Raw genomic sequence first — 17,809 nt, 5'->3', positions numbered from 1 at the left:
ATAACCAAAACGGGTATTTGCAGGGATTACTCACATTTTGAAGTTAGATGGGGACTCATGAAATCCTCACGACCTGCCATGCGAAAATGGATGGGGACTAGGGGTGGCAAACAGGATGACCCACATAACCCGCCAAAAAATGCTGGTTCGGCTAGAATTTTGAGACCGCCAAACTTAAAAAGCCCGCCTACCACCGCACCGCCTAATCCATGGGCTTTGGCGGGGCGGGGCGGGGCAGACTTCCCCGCTGGGCCAAGCTTTTATTTTGTCAGGGCCATTTTTAAAAAAATTTCTATGATGTTATTGATCTACAAGAGGATGAAGATGATAATTGAAGATGTTCTAAGTTATATTTTGGATTACGTTTTATGTTTGATTGATTATAAACTTGAAGATGTTTAATTATATATTTTAGATAATATTTGTTTTACTTTAGACAATGTTGATTTTATTATTTTGTTTCATAAAATTTGATTTATAATTATGTTTATTACATATTTATAATTATAAAAATTTTAATGTGTGTGAATTTAAAAATTATATTTTTTTTATATTTTAAAAATTATAAATTTATTGAAATTGTTGTGAAATTATATATATCGTTTAATATTTAATGGTTTATAAAAAAAGGAGAGCCCGCCAGCTTACCATTAGGCGGGGCGGGAGAGAAATTCAGGACCGCCTTATTAGGCAGAACGGGCCGAGTCAGGCCACCAGATAGCGGACTTTTGGCGAGACAGGGTGGGCTTTCCCATTTGCCACTCCTAATGGGACACGGACATAAATACCCGCCTCATGGAACCTATTAAATATACGCAAATATAAAATTATTAATTTATCCTAATTTATATATACGTAAATCCATTTCTTGAATTTAGTAACCCTACTTTCTGCCTCCAATTCGAATTTCTTTTTCTTCCAGACTCATTCTCAGCCTCGATCCTTTCTCTCTAACTCACTTTTTCTGCCTCTCAAATTTGCCACTACGTTGCTCAATATCGTTCCAAAAAATTATGTTATGTTTTTATGTTGGAATATGTTTTTATATTTTCTCCTTTTAAAATGTTATTTTTTATAACGAATATGTTATAAATTATGTTGAATTATATTGAATTGATTATTTTATGATTATTATATTATATTTTTTGTGTTAATTTTTTTTCAAAAATTTTCAAAGAATATTCGTAGATATCTGAGAAGATCTACGTTTTCTAAGGGGTAATTAAACAGGAACTTGCAGTGACGGAGAAGGAACAGGACATTTTTTTTAAATAGGAGTGAGGGATGAAAAGGGGGTTTCTCATGCTCCTCTGAGTATTCATTACCATATCTAACTAGCAACGGAGATCCAATCTAGTCGATTTAAGAGGGGACACGTGGACTTCATCTGCATTGGGCCTTTAAGGTAATGAACCTAAGTCGGATTTGAGACCTTAACAATAAATTTTAGTTGATCTTGCTTGCATTGAGGTCTTAGTAGGTCCAAATATATTTTAGATTAATATTTTGAGTTATTGTTATAGCAAATACTATATTATTTTTAATATTATAACACTTAGTATATCTAAAAGTTGGATATATTTACAAGACATTTTTTAATTCAAATTAAAAAATTAATTATCTCTTTTTTTAGTTTTAAATATTATTTTTTAATATAACAAAAAAGTGAAAATAACAATAATCATTTACATAATTAAAATAGATAATCTTAATATATACATGACACTACATATATCAAGGATTATTATATATGATATATAATTTTTTTTCTTTTATGTAATCACTATTTGTATAATTTATTGAATAATTTTTTCATCTTAATATTTAATAAATTTAACATACAAAATAAGTAACTTAAGTCATCATCTAAAATAATAAGTATAATAGTGTAAATATTTATTTATTTATTAGTAGTAAAAAAATATGTAAATAGTATAAATTGATATTTTTTTAGTATAAAAACAATAATAAAGGTTATTAATTAAGTTAATTATATAATTAAAAAATTATGAAGAATTTTTTAAATAATAATAAAAAATAAGATCACTATTATCATATATTACAAAGTTTATGAAAAAAAATTTGGATAATAAATTAATTTTGATTATACATTGATTCTCTCAAAAATAAATAAATAATCAATACATTGGATATTATTATTTACGTACTAATATAATATATATATTATCGATTATTGATTTTATAATTAATTTTTAACCCAATTTTTGGTAATTAAAATTTAAATGATTGAAATTATTAAATGTTGAATATTTTGCATCTAACCAATTTTTTTATTGAAATTAAAAAAGGATGAGTTGTTAATCAATTCTAAATTTAAATTTAAATTTGAGTAAGAATTTAAAAAAATTATTTTAAAATTTATCTCACTAACCAGAATTCATTTCAAGATAAGAAATTACTTTGTACATTATATTCATATATATTGTAGGATAGTATGGTCATTTGCTATTTTTTAATGATAAATATTGTCAAATAAAATAGTGTAAGAAATTAGAATAAAATATATTTACAAGTTTAGGAAATATTAATTTATTGAGCCTCAGAGTGATCCTTGAACTTGCACTCGACCCTCAAAGTGGTCCTTAAACTTGCAATGGCCTCAATATTATCCCCGAATTTAACACATGTGGTTCACGGTCGTCCCTAAAGCATTTTCCGGGGAATATTCCCTAACGGCGCGCTGACGTGTATGAAGAGGCGCCACGTTAGATTTCTAACATGGCTGTTATCATTTTTTAACTCAATTTAGTCCCTGAATTATTTTATAACCCTAATCCCCAATTTATTATCAGAAACCACTCTGTTTCTTCTTTTCTGCTCTCCTTCGTCTTCTCTGCCATTGTTGAACGTGATTTGAGTGGGTCCTGATGGGTGGAGGCAGCAAATTGAGGTTATGATGAAGGCCCGAATTTTGGAGGTTATGATGCTCATGATGAGTTAGATAGGACAAATTCTTGGCATTCCGAAGAAATGAAGACACCCCTAACTCAGAGGATGACGACTTATTTCCTGTTTTCAGAGAAGAAACAAGGTTCGGAAAACTCCAATTAGAGGTAGGGATGAAATTCAACACGAAGATGGATTTTAAGGAGGCTGTGAGGGAGTATTGCATCCAGGAAGGTAGAAGAGTTAGATTCAAGAAAAATGATAATGTACGATGCAGGATTTTATGTAGGGGTGAGAAATGTCCATGGGTTATCTATATCTCTAAGGATAGTGAGATTGTTTGCTGGCAAGTTAAAACCTTCAATAATGATCATACCTGTTCAAGGGAGACAAAAAATAAATTAGCTAACGGAGGGTGGTTAGCAAACAAGTTGGTGAAGAAGCTTAGAAAATTTCCAAATATGAAGCACTCTAAAGTTTAACATACTTCAAACCCCGCAAAAGAGTCTACTTTTGACAAGATGTATATTTGTCTGGATAGGTGCAAGAATGGGTTTAGGACGGGATGCAGACCTCTAATAAGGCTTGATAGAGCATTCCAGAAAACCAAATTTGGTGGACAAATCTTGGCAGCCATTTACATCATTGCATATGCCATTGTACCAGTGGAGAACACGAATAATTGGAGGTGGTTTCTTCAGCTGCTGCAAGAGGATCTAGGGAGCTACACCCAAAATGAGTGGTGTTTCATTTTGGACATGTAAAAGGTAACGATGTCTTTGCTATTTACTGGTTATTGTATTTTAGTAAGGGTTGAACTCCTTAGGTTGATGTATTTTTTGTAGCCATGTTTTGCTTTCATGATTCTGTTTCTATATTTACTAGTTTGTTTCACACATTGTTATTGCCTGTATTGATAGAATGGGGTAGGAGTAGAACTTAATAAATCGTGGGGATGAATTTGCTGTCACTTATACATGTGTAGGGATTAATTTGATGTCACTTATGTATGTGTAGGGACTATTTTGATGTTACTTATGTAAGGTGAGGGACCATTTTGGGTCCCGATATTGTAAGTTATTAATTTCAGTGGTTTCGTACAGGGGCTAATGACAGCTGTGCAGGAGGTCTTCCCTGATGTCTACCACAGATTTTGTGTATAGCACTAGCGGAGAAACTTCAATAAGCAATGGAAAGACAATGAACTTAGAGGATTACTGTGGGAGTGTGTAAGATCTACTACTCAAGAGGGATTCATTGAGGGGATGATGAAAATTCAGAGAGCTAAAAAGGAAGCATGAGAGTACCTTTCCAAATGACGAAGAGATGCATGGAGTCGAGCCTTCTTCCCCTCCCAACCAAAATGTGACAACATATGTAACAATGCTTGCAAAGTATTCAATGCCAGAATCAAGGAAGTAAGGGCCAAGCCAATTATCACACCACCAGGTACTTCAACTATTACTCCACCCATCATGACCCACTCAAATCACGTTCAACAATGGCAGAGAAGACGAAGGAGAGCAGAGAAGAAGAAATAGAGTGGTTTCTGATAATAAATTGGGGATTAGGGTTATAAAATAATTCAGGGACTAAATTGAGTTAAAAAATGATAACAGCCACGTCAGATATCCAACGTGGCGCTTCTCCATACACGTCAGCGCACCGTTAAGGAATATTCCCCGAAAAATGCTTCAGGGACGACCGTGAACCACATGTGTTAAATTCGGGGATAATATTGAGGCCATTGCAAGTTTAAGGACCACTTTGAGGGTCGAGTGCAAGTTCAGGGACCACTCTGAGGTTTAACTCTAATTTATTTTTCAATAGAATAAATTATATATTGAATAACAAAAGTTGTTATTAGTACTCAACGATGGTGTTTCGGTACATTATATTATCAAGAAATATTAATTAATCTAATAACTTTTGTAATGACATAAGTTTATGAATTTGAAAATTTAAAAATCATTTCATAAAATGTAAAGTTTTAACAAGTAACAATGTTAATCATATTGTTTTGACTTCAAGAATGAATATGATACCAACAAATAAAATTGTCCCAAATAAATTTCAACAAAGACAAAGTCCATAAGTATTGCTATTAATGAAAAATTATTTTATTTTAAAGACAAATACAATTTTTTTCTACAGATTTCCTAACTCGACAAGTCGAAGACTAATCCACCACATATTAATGCTCTATTTATTAAGGGTCTGTCGTTAACTAATGGATTGTTATACATACAAGACGAGATTCGAACTTCAAATACTTACTTAAGCGGACAAATGAGATGACTATTCAACCAATCCAAATTGATTAAAACAAATATTAATTATTTTTAATATTTTTAAGTTGTAAAATATTTATAATAATAACTACAATAGATATTTTTTATTTAAATTTTAATATATAATTTTATGTATTACCGTGCTAAACACGGAAATATACACTAGTAAAAATTAAAAAGACAATATTATTCTTTTAATTCTCTTCTCTTTCTCTTCATTTTCTTCGTCCATTTTCTTTTTCTAAAGAGTAAAAATCCATTATTCTCGGTCTCACTCGACCACCATATCCTAAAATTGAATCCACAGTATTTTTTTCTTTTGCCACAATCTAATTTGATTTCTTAGTTGTTACAATGGATAAATACTCTCGTCGCAGCTGAAGCTCACGCTTTGATTTCTAATGACTCTGCAACCACCATACCTAACAAATTAAATCTATATGTTTCTCCTACACCTATTCAACCCCCAAAAAATGTTATTTTTTATTGATTCATTAGGTATCAATATCTTTCTATGCTCAAAGGAAATTTTGTCATTATAGAGCTCAGGAACGGGATAATAATTTTGTCATGCTCAAGAATAAAATAATTACATTATCTCGACGTTCGAGATTTAAGAAATAAAAAATTCGTCTCAAATGCAATTATATCGACTTAGAGAGCAAGAATTATGAATTTTTTTAAGCTACTTAGATGGAGTGTAAGCAATCAGGAGTTTTCTAAGTCACCTTTAAGTTGGTTGGATTTAGTTTAAATTCGAAAATTACTTAGGTAGCGTTGGTTTTCAGATATTAAATTTATTCTGCGAGATTGAGATTCAATACTAAAATTTTAGTCCATTTAGTACTTTTAGAAAGTAAAAATAAGAAACTGAAATTTTTTAGGATGGAGACTAAAATTAATAACATTTATTCTCAAAAATACCCTTATTTAACTTTTCAAATTTTAAATCTACCTCTTAATCTCTATATTTATCTTAAATTAAACATAATACTAAAATATAATTCAACCCAATATATTTTATATCAAATATAATACAGATACTTAATTTAGTCTCAGTCTCTCCATCTCTGTCTCTCATTCTTAATTTCTTAGTCTCCATCTCTCTTCTAAATACAACCTTAAGGTGCAATCAGTCAAGTTGAAAGAATTACATTGTGGAGCATATCAAAATTAAATTCAAATTAAATTCAAATTTAATTCTCATTGAACACTACAAGAAAAAAGGATCTATGACCACGCTTTCTTTTACTACGCTTTAAAAGCGTGGCTAAAAGTAGTCAATGGCCACACTTTTATGAGGTGGCGATTGAATAGAAATTTGACTACATTTTTTTTTTGCTATCCTTCAAAAGTGTAGCGAAAGGGGTCAATAGCCACGCTTTTATGGTTCGAAATTCGGACTTTTTATCTTTAGTAGTTCAAATTTCAATTAAAATAGTTTAATTTTAAAATTAATTTGTTGCTAGGATTTTTCAAAATATATATATATATATATATTTTTTTTTTTAAAGCAAATATGACATCATCTATTAAAAATAAATCTGAATTAAATTAATTATTATATCTTTAAGTGTTTAAAATTTAAATCAAATATGATCTAATTTATAAAAATTAAATCTAATTTAAATTAGTTAACAAATCTTAAAAATTTAATATTTAAATCAAATCTGATTTAATCTATTAATGCTGAATTAAATTAGTTAGAATTAATTTAAAAGTCATATCTTTTATTTAATTTCAGATTGGATAAGATATATTTTTCTTCCAAACTAATTTGTTGATCAATTTTCGATTAACTCGATAAAACTAGCAGATTTATTCAATTCTCAGAACCATGGATAAAAGATTAGGAATTTTTTGTCCCTTTTTTTATAATAATAATAATAATAATAATAATAATAATAATAATAATAATAATCAGAATAAAGTATTTTTTATTCTTAAAAATTATTAAAAATTTTAAAAATATTTTTAAATTTTATTTTATTTTAATTTTATATATTTTAAAAAATTTTAATTTATATCAAATATATTTCTGTATAATTAAATTTTTATAAATTTTAACTTCAATTCAGTAATAATTTCATAAAAATAATTTTTAATACAAATAAATTAGATATAGTTGTCATATATTATTATTAAATTAATTTTAAATTTTTTAAAAATTTAATTATCAAAAATATATTTAATATAAATTAAAAACTTTAAAAATAAAATTAAAATAAAATAAAATTTATAAATATTTTTAAATTTTTTGACAAATTTAAGATTAGTTAATAATAATCTTATCACATATAAACCTATTTAAAAGAAGACCAGAAACAAATATGTCTAGATACATTGAACATGGACAAAGCATTTTGAATAAAAATGACGTTCTAGAATGTAGTATTGACTATTGACAAGCAAACCACCCCCATTTGTTTGTGGTCGTGGAAGTCCATAGAACGTTCGAGAAAGTTTCTAATATCAATAAATACCCTAATGAAGTAATGATTTAAGAAAAAAAAATTAGCCAGCACTGTACTTTGACTACTTTCTAAGGATTTGAAACATTTTTTTTGGGTGACTAAGGATTCCAAACATTTAAATATTTAAAATATATTCTTTCGCTATTTTAATTAATAATTGATTTTAAGACATTAGTTAATAAAATCTTAAAATAATTAAATTTTTAAAAAATATTTAAAAAGGTTTAATTAATATATATTCCGAAATAATATCAAATTTACTATTATTAGAAGACGTTTAAATTTTTTATTTTATTAAATTTAAAATAAATCATTTTAATAAAATTTTTATACTAATAACCTCGAAATATACTTTAACTAAATCCTAAAAATAAAAAAATAAAAAATGTGGTTGAAAGAGAAATAGATGACAATTAATTTTTAGAGTAAACAATAAATAAGTTCTTGATTTTTTATTTCCTAGACAAATAAATTATTGACTAATTAAAAAAAATAAAAATGTCTCTTATTTTTTAAAATATAAGATATTTAAGTCATTTTAAAAGATTAATTTGTCTTTATATATTTTGAACGAAAAAAATTAAATGTTTCACATTTTAAAAAATTAGGGACATTTTTATATTTTTTATTATTTATATTATTTTAAATTAAAAAATTAAAAATTTATTTGTCTTTTATTTTTTCTAATTATTAATTGCCCTATTATGCTTATTTAAAAATAACATATGCAGAGACGCTTGACATGTGAAACGACACGTTATTGTTTTTTTTTATTTTACTGATAATAGAAAGACTCAAATTAGCAATTTTATAAGTGAATATGAAAACATCATGTCATTTGAGTTATAATTTATTGGCATGTTATTACGTGTTTAAAAGCATATCAGATTATCAGACAAATAGTCACAAAAAAAAAAAGATTATCAGACAAATCATTAAGAGCTGAAAACCGAATATTGAGATATGGTAATCCAATAATGAAAATTGAAACATATATAACAACTGATTTATCAAGAAATCAATAAATAGATAAGATTTTTAAACAAAAAAAATTAAAGACACTCAATACACGCGTTACTATATTGTTTAAATTAGAGTAGGTATTTTGTTTTGTTGTTCCCACCAACCCCTTTGCTTTGAGAAACAGATTCCCATCCATGGGTGGCAAACTTTTCCTATTTAAATGATTGAAGCATCCTAGAGCAACATATTGCATTCCATTTCGAAAAGTAATTGATCAAGTGAGTGAGAATACACATGGCTGGTGAGAAGAGCAAGATTCTGATCATCGGAGGCACCGGTTACATCGGTAAGCATGTAGTGGAAGCAAGCGCAAAAGGTGGCCACCCCACTTTTGCTTTGGTTAGGGAATCCACAATCTCCGACCCCTCCAAAGCACAACTCATCGACCATTTCAAGTCTTTGGGAGTTCATATAGTTCCTGTATGAATTTATTCACTTTATTCCCGTAATATGTTTATAGATATGAATTTAAAGTAATGAAACTAATTAAAATGGGGCGCAGGGTGATCTATATGATCATGAGAAGCTGGTGAAAGCTATAAAGGAGGTTGACGTGGTGATATCCACGGTGGGTCACGGGCAGCTTGCCGATCAGGTCAAGATCATCGCTGCTATTAAGGAAGCTGGTAACATCAAGGTTCGTGGCATAAACTTTGACTTGTTGAATTTGAATGGAATGAGTGATGTCCATGAATAACCAACTTAATTGGTTTGATATTTATTTGTTGGCAGAGATTTTTCCCTTCGGAATTTGGCAACGATGTGGACCGTGTGCATGCTGTGGAGCCAGCAAAATCTGCATTTGAAGTAAAAGCACAAATTCGGAGGAAGATTGAAGCCGAAGGCATACCTTTCACCTATGTCGTCTCCAACTGCTTTGCTGGCTATTTCTTGCCCACACTCGTGCAGCCTGGTGCCTTCGCACCTCCTCCTCCCAGAGACAAAGTCATTATCTTGGGCGATGGAAATCCCAAAGGTATATATTATTAATGGACGTATTAATGAACCGATTATTTTTTAATTTTTTAACTCATCAAAATAAAATCAATTTTTTATAACAATGCCGAATTGACCAATTTACATGACTCGGACTAAACCATAATTTTTTTTAGTTTTTTCACTTCCACAAACGCTATTGTTTTTGCAATCCTAAACTCTCAAACTCCTCCCACAACCTCACTATGCTGAACCTCTAGCTCTCATCCGTGTAACTGCTGTCATACCCAAATTCCCACCCTCTCTCAGCTCTAGTGTCTCTCAACCGATTTAATAAAGATTTCCAATCATAATATAACAGGTGTACACGTCTTAAAAGAAAAAGACATTTTTTTTGTCTTTATTAAAGTGATCCCCATTATTCTATATTCGTGTTTCTTTTCTATTCACAATACTAACAATCTTTGTGTGTTTGTGTTCATGTAGCAATTTTTAACAGCGAGGCAGACATTGGAACTTACACCATTAGAGCGGTGGATGACCCAAGAACACTGAACAAGGTTCTCTACATCAGACCCCCTAAGAACACTTACTCCTTTAATGAACTTGTTGCCTTGTGGGAGAAAAAGATTGGCAAGACCCTCGAAAAGACTTATGTCCCGGAAGAAAAACTTCTAAAGGATATTCAAGGTCTGTCCACACCCTAAATTAATTTCAATTAGTATAAAGTATAAACTAGTGCTAGTATCACAATCAAATAAATTAATATGCTGTTTTGTTTTGTTACAGAGGCACCTATTCCAGTCAATGTGATATTATCAATCAACCATTCGGTGTTTGTGAGGGGTGACCACACCAACTTTGAGATTGAGCCTTCTTTTGGGGTTGAGGCCTCCGAGTTGTACCCAGATGTCAAGTACACCACCGTGGAAGAGTACCTACACCAGTTCGTTTGACAGCTAAAAAACAAAAAAGAATGATGCTCATTATACAAAATAATTCAGATTTTTCTTTGGAGTTTGATGCAATCTGCTACCCTTGTTACTACTTGTTTGCTATGTGAGACTCTTGTGTTATGGTGCCCCAAATCAAAAGAGAAAAAGAAAATAAGGAAAAAAAAAGAAAGAGCTGGTGTGAAAATGGCGTTCAGTGTGTCATGTCTTTGATTATTTCATGGTGCAGAATATGTTTAAATGATGAGTTACATTAATATTCACTTATTGATGTCCTTTTTCTCTTTAAACAAGAGTATTCATCCAAATATTTATCAAATTTTCCAATTAGAAATGGCAAAATGGTTACGTAACCTGTATCTACGAGAGAATGATAATAATTAATTGAAAATTGAGAGCAATTAATAGTTTAAACTTCGGAATAGCATTGGCCGCTCCTGGAGCTACAGTGCATGAAGAAAATAATTGGAAGTGGAGGTCCACAAAAACAGAGAAAACAAAGATCCAAAATAAATGACACATACCAATAAATTGAAAATTCTACTAATAAAAGAAAAAAGAACAATACTAGCTTAGCAGGAGAATCTCCACCCTCCAGAGCCAGCCTTAACAACCAGATGCGGTTGGTAGAGAGCATCAATAATCAATAACCTTAATTCTACCTTTCGATGAATAATAAGTCATAACAGAGTGGTTAAGTAGTTAAAAGTACCATATACCCTGTACTTTTTGTTACAAATAATAACATTTTGGCTATGAGGTCACCCACTCTCTGGTTTTCAAATATTTTAGTTACTCATTTGCCTTTTTTGCTAATTAAAGGAACAGCAGAGGAACACGTTGGAGAAATTGGACAAATTAAATTTCCAATCATACATATGCCTCTTAGAATAAATTAATCTACAAGCATCAATGGAATTGAGAACATGACCCAACTCTATTATCAAAACTACTACAAGGCACACTTAATCTGCTTTACACCTTATGAATTTGTGTTGATTATGGCAAAAATTCTGCTATGAAAGAAAGGAAATTTGTTGGTAGAAGGAGGGTGGTGACGGAAAAGAAAGGTGAGGTGATGGTGGATGGGGGAGTGATAGATGGTGGTGAGGGTGAAGAGGGTAGAAAGTTTGGGTAAATCAGTAAATTTATATTTTATAAATATTTTTTTATTATTTACAGTTAATGAGAATTTAATTACAAAATTTGATATGGTATAAGGATTCGATTAAAAAGAAAAAAAAGTATAAAGACCTAATTGAAAATTCGAAAAAATTATAGGGATTGGCGGAGTAATTAAAAACTTTAATATATAATATCATTAAATTAAAATTTGCTACACATATAAATATGAATATAGTATTATATTATTAATAAATATAGTATCATAATAAGATTAATATTAATAATATATAATTAATATAGTACAGAGAAAGGCAAACGAGTAACTAAAATATTTGAAAACCAGAGAGTGGGTGACCTCATAGCCAAAATGTTATTATTTGTAACAAAAAGTACAAGGTATATGGTACTTTTAACTACTTAACCACTCTGTTATGACTTATTGTTAAAGAGTTAGAACTTAGAAACAAGTAGCGTACTATATTCAGGCGATGAGAGTTTTAAAACCGTGAAAATTCATTCCACCTAGTATAGTTACTTGGTAACTGATGCATTACGAAAAATCGATTTCTATCACGTATCTTAAATAGGAAGAGTAAAACATAAATCATCTCTAATAACTGCATTAACAGGCAGATGGAGGTCCGAGACACATACATTTCATCTACCAATAGGTGAATGCACAATTCCACTGGAAGATGTGATACACATCTATGGTCTCCCAACCGATGGTCGTGCTGTAAGTAGAAGGACGAACAATCGTTTTTCTCACATGATGGATGAATGCGTAGCCAATTTTGGGATACCGTCAGATGAAAATGATCATGTATCTAGTGCGATTAAGTTGTCATGGATCAAATAAATCCGTGATGCAAAAGCGTTGGACACTCTAGAGTTTGTGTAATGCTATGTCTGATGTCTCATATGCCACTTGATTGGGACCACTTTATTTCCTAACAAGTTGACGTCAATGGTGAGCTGCAAGTACTTGTCCCTGTTGAGAAATTTTTTAAAAATCAAAACTTATAGCTGGGAATCGACATGTTTGACATATCTATATAAGTTTTTATGTTAGGTCTCGCATTATTTTACGAAGGATATGGATGGTCCACTGATGTTGTTGCATATCTGGGCGTGGGAGCGAATACCTTGGCTTTCCATTCTTTCAGGTGGAGTCTTTCTGTTGGCATGAAGATAAAATTGTATTTTCATGTGAAAAATAGAATTACCATCTGGTAAATTGTATATTATTATATTAAGTCATTTTTGTTATGTTTCTAATTAGGGAGCTTAATATTTTCAGGTAGAATAATTTGAGGCAACACCAAAATCATAGAGCAATGAAGGTAGAGTTAAACCCCAAAATGATCTCTGAGATTGACATCGTGCACTAAAATCGTCCCTGAGATTCCAATTGCACTAATTATGTCCCTGAGATTGAAAAAATGCACCATATTAGTCCCTGACCTATTTTCCATTAACGACGTGGCATGATGACGTGGACTGTAAGTGACACGTGTCACTTCATGATTTGGCTACGTGTAATGGTATGATGATGTGATGACCAGTGACACGTGGCATGCTGACGTGGATGGTTGTGCCACGTGTCACAATGTTATTTGGCCACGTGTCCGTTTGTGCCACGTGTCGCAACAGTATTCGTCCACGTGTCATCCATTATGTCATCGTTGTATATGCATCAAATTAGTCCCTCACTTTGCATTAAGTGGCTCATTTTAGTCCCTGAAATTGAATGTCGTGCACCAAACTAGTCCTTTCACCAATTTTTTCTCATTTTTTTTCTATAAATTCAAAAATTTAATATCTTAGATACACTAATTTCAATTCTATTTTTTTATATATCGTTCAAATACAAGTGCTTTTATAAAAAATTTTAAGATTTTAGTTTTAATTATATAAATTTTTTTAATAATTTAACATTGGTAAATTTTGTAATATATAAGTATGTTATTATAAAAAAATAATTATATGATTGATTATACACATTTTTTTCATAAAAAAATATGTGTTTTTAACAATAAATTAATAATTAAAATAAATATTTTTTTTCTTATGAAATACACGTTTTCGTTATGTGTAAATGAGTTAGATTGAAAACACTTCAAACAGCCTCACTACCATCTTTGACCTCTACAGTCTAGACGAAAGAGGTTAGAGATGGTAATGAGGGAAGCTTGAAATACTTTCACGTCAACTCCAAGACGGCAGTTATTAGGGATATCCGCAAGAAAAAAATATTTTATAAAAGTACTGAAAGAAATCGGAGATGGTAGTGAAGGTGCTTGAAAGGCCTTCACGTCAACTCTAAATCGGCAGTTAGGATATTCGTAAGAGAAAAAATATTTTATAAAAACATTTTTATTTGAAGAACATGTGAAAAATAGAATTGAAATTAATGCATTCAAAAATATTGAGAATTTTGAATTTATAGAAAAAAATGAGAAAAAACTGGTGAAGGGACTAGTTTGGTGCACGACATTCAATTTCAGGGACTAAAATGAGTCACTTAATGCAAAGTGAGGGACTAATTCGGTGCATATACAACGATGACATAATGGATGACATGTGGACGAATACTGTTGCAACACGTGGCACAAATAGACCCGTGGCCAAATAACATTGTGACACGTGGCACAACCATCCACATCAGCATGCCACGTGTCACCGGTCACCACATCATCATACCATTACACGTGGCCAAATCATGAAGTGACACGTGTCACTTACAGTCCATGTCATCATGCCATGTCATCACGTCGTTAATGGAAAATAGGTCAGGGACTAATATGGTGCATTTTTTTCAATCTCAGGGACGTAATTGGTGCAATTGGAATCTCAGGGACGATTTTAGTGCACAACGCCAATCTTAGGGACTATTTTGGGGTTTAACATGTTAGGTAGATACTTGATGATATGCAAGCTGAAGTGGTAATAACTCAAAACATTGAATTATAATAACAATTAGTATCCTTGTCGTTATTAACATCTGCTTTGTTGATGTAACATTCTAATACATTTTATGTGGATTCCGTAAGTCCACATCCACCATGACGTGCAACAAGATGTATACGCTTATCATGAGGTACGAACTGTTGTTGGCCCTTTGATCAACTTTGAGATCATAGAATGACACCCAACTGATCGAGTTTGTCAGCAATTTGGCTATCCACAACCTCTATTTGGTCCAGAAAAGGATCTGGAGTAGCATCACAATGTTAGGTTGCATGGTGAATAGAACACTGACTATAGAGAATTCCATAGCGACTGGATCACTAGGTGGGATCTAAATTGACACCATTACATCATTGATGGTTTTCACGTGGATCCTTATTCACCTACTATTGAGTACACTGTTTTACGTTACATGAGTAGGGAAAAAAAAAAAGAACCAGTAACTTAATGTCAACATGTTACAACAATAATACTTTAATCACAACAACAACAATGCATCAAACACAAAGACAACATCTGAATTAATCAATAAACCCTACGAACATATTGATTTTCAAAAAACTACATCATAACTAACTATGCAATTGGACATGTGCAACTTGAACTCGACTCGGCACGATGAGGGCATCGACTATGCCTATGTTCATTGTCCCTACAAAGGTTGCATAATCGCAGATGACACATTTGGCGAGCATTCATTTCGTTCAAATATTGGGTTGATTTGAGTCGACCTTTACTACATCGCCTAGCTGCAGGATTAGGGATCAACCGTGGTCCGGTGTCAGCTGGCCATGTGCTTGGATCTCCAACTGGTACAAACTCAGTGTAAACTCTATGAATTTCGTCTATCTTGTAGACATCATGAACATAAACTCGCAAATCAAGACGCTAGTTGGCACAACATGTAAAAACTTGGTGACATGAATGTCAAATCACCTAGAAGTTACTATTGCTATAGATTATGTGCTTGAGGTCAACCGTGTATTTAACTCCACTAGGCATCTCACGAATCTCGAAAACTTCTTGTAAATTTGCCTGTAAATTTGCGCTCTTGAGCCTCTGCGCTCTTTCAGGTAAATAACTCATTCAAGCGGTAAAAGATTGCCCTTACTAATGTCGTCACAGGGAGATTGCGTGTATCTTTTAACACAGAGTTTATGCACTCAACCAGATTGGGTGTAATGTAAACCTAGCAATGCCCTTCATCGAAAGTCATAACCCACTACCGATGATCAATCCTGACATACCATTGAGTATATGCCTTTCTCCGCTCCCGCAATCGCTGGTACTGCTCGTTGTATTGTTGTTTTGTTTTTGAATACCCTACAAAAAAAATTGTTTCAAGATGATACTACTCATTACTAATTCAAAAAGTATATAACAAATTACAAATGTACAAAGATCAACTTTCTATAAAGAAAATGTTTAACTATATTTATGATGAATTTCTGCAAGTACGGTGCCTGGAATCTTCATAAGAAGTTCGATGCAATATGCTTGACACATAAAAGATGAAATGCCCCAGGAGGACTCCACACACTATTACTTATAGCCATTGCTGCGCTAATAGAGTTGCGCCAATCAGAAATAATATCGACACCATCTCTTCTGATGACAATCCTCTGTAGATTATTTAGGAAAAAGTGTCATGCGTCAGTAGTCTCTCCTTTAACGATGGTAAAAGCAAGTGGCACAATATTCTAGTTCTTATCTTAAGACACATCAACCGAAAGAGGTCCTTTGTATTTTTTATACAGATGTGTGTCGTCAATATGCACGAGTGGTTTGCAGTGTCGGAACACTCTAATGCATGGATGGAAGTTCCAAAATATTCAGGCACATTATTTTGACACCTTCCTCCACCTTAGATCTATGATATGCTAATATAGTATCTACTTGAACCATAGATCCTGGGTTCTGAGCACACATTGTCATACACCATGCAGGCAAATACTTAGAGAAAACTTCCCAACCACCAAAGACTTTGCAATTGACTTTTGCTTAAAAGATGGGTCAACTTCAACTAGAGGCCTTATAGCATTTGCAATTGTGTTTGAATCCAGTTTCGAATGGCCTTGAGAAATTGTCCCCATAGTACACATATGACTTTCATTGTATCGCCTAATTTTCCAATAACACTTTCGTTGAATCAAACTAGCCCCAAATTAGCCAACCACAACCTTTACCATACTGCAGGCATTTCATATAAAATATCAAAGGCTCAAACTCGTAGACCCTATAATCGACCCTTTTAAAAATTGTGTAATTCCTAATTACCATGAAAGGGAACACCTACAGACAACGAAAAACAATTTCAAAGTTCTATAAAAGTATATATCATTATATTTAACGTCTTAACTCAAAATAAAATTAAAATATCACTGATTTGTATTCGTTTTAATTTAAGCACTTACAATATCAAGCAAAATAATGTAACTTATTTGTTTCTTTTTATTTGGTGCAAACGAAGCATATTAACAATTACTGAAAAAACATGCAAAATTTGAAATATAGAAATAACCAATATTCTTTAAAAAATGATAGTCACATACCTGAGTTTACAAACTCAGGAAATTCTGGGGCGCATATAGCGTCGAGTCGAGGTCCAGAGCACGCATGAAAGATGGCAAATCAAAGGAATATTGGCTTGCTACTGTGTTCATTAAAGCATGCACTTTTTGGGACACTAGTTTTGTTCCCTTCATCATTTCTTCCCAACGTGTCATTATTGGCTAAGAACTGTTCTTCACTGTCACTACTGTTTACTTTCTAGTCTGTGTTGTCCTCTTCATTTAGCAAGAATTTGTTTGCTTCGTCACTAATAGTTAACTTCTCGAACTCAACATATAACTCTAGTGTCGACACTTGAGCCTAACTCCGTTGATAAATCATTAACATCTCTAGCATAGTGGCTTTATCAGTCACATTCATTAATTGAAATTGTATTACACTACCAAAGCCTTAACACTGGTTACATATATAAAATACTTTTGACTTTTTTTGAAATATCACCGTGTATGTGTTAACATAGTCCACTTTGTAATTCTACAAATGACATCGTGTAAGACATAATAAAAAAAATTAGATTCCTACAAATAAATTCCACACCTTCTCTGCATATGGTATAACA

General features: G+C 31.7%; 1 protein-coding gene across 1 annotated transcript; it reads left to right on the top strand.

Annotated features, from left to right (window-relative positions):
• Positions 1 to 8,630: 8,630 nt before the first annotated feature.
• LOC148553969 (phenylcoumaran benzylic ether reductase Betv6-like) lies at positions 8,631 to 10,874 on the top strand. Its single transcript, XM_088492549.1, has 5 exons — positions 8,631 to 9,115; positions 9,198 to 9,332; positions 9,428 to 9,671; positions 10,118 to 10,321; positions 10,421 to 10,874. The coding sequence occupies exons 1-5, from the start codon at positions 8,930 to 8,932 to the stop codon at positions 10,585 to 10,587; spliced, it is 936 nt and encodes a 311-aa protein (XP_088348675.1). The 5' UTR covers positions 8,631 to 8,929; the 3' UTR covers positions 10,588 to 10,874.
• Positions 10,875 to 17,809: the final 6,935 nt, after the last annotated feature.

Source organism: Arachis ipaensis, chromosome B7 (assembly GCF_059453495.1).
Source record: "Arachis ipaensis isolate K30076 ecotype BB chromosome B7, ASM5945349v1, whole genome shotgun sequence".
In the NCBI taxonomy this organism is placed as follows: domain Eukaryota; kingdom Viridiplantae; phylum Streptophyta; class Magnoliopsida; order Fabales; family Fabaceae; genus Arachis; species Arachis ipaensis.
This window is presented reverse-complemented; position numbering and strand designations above follow the sequence as displayed.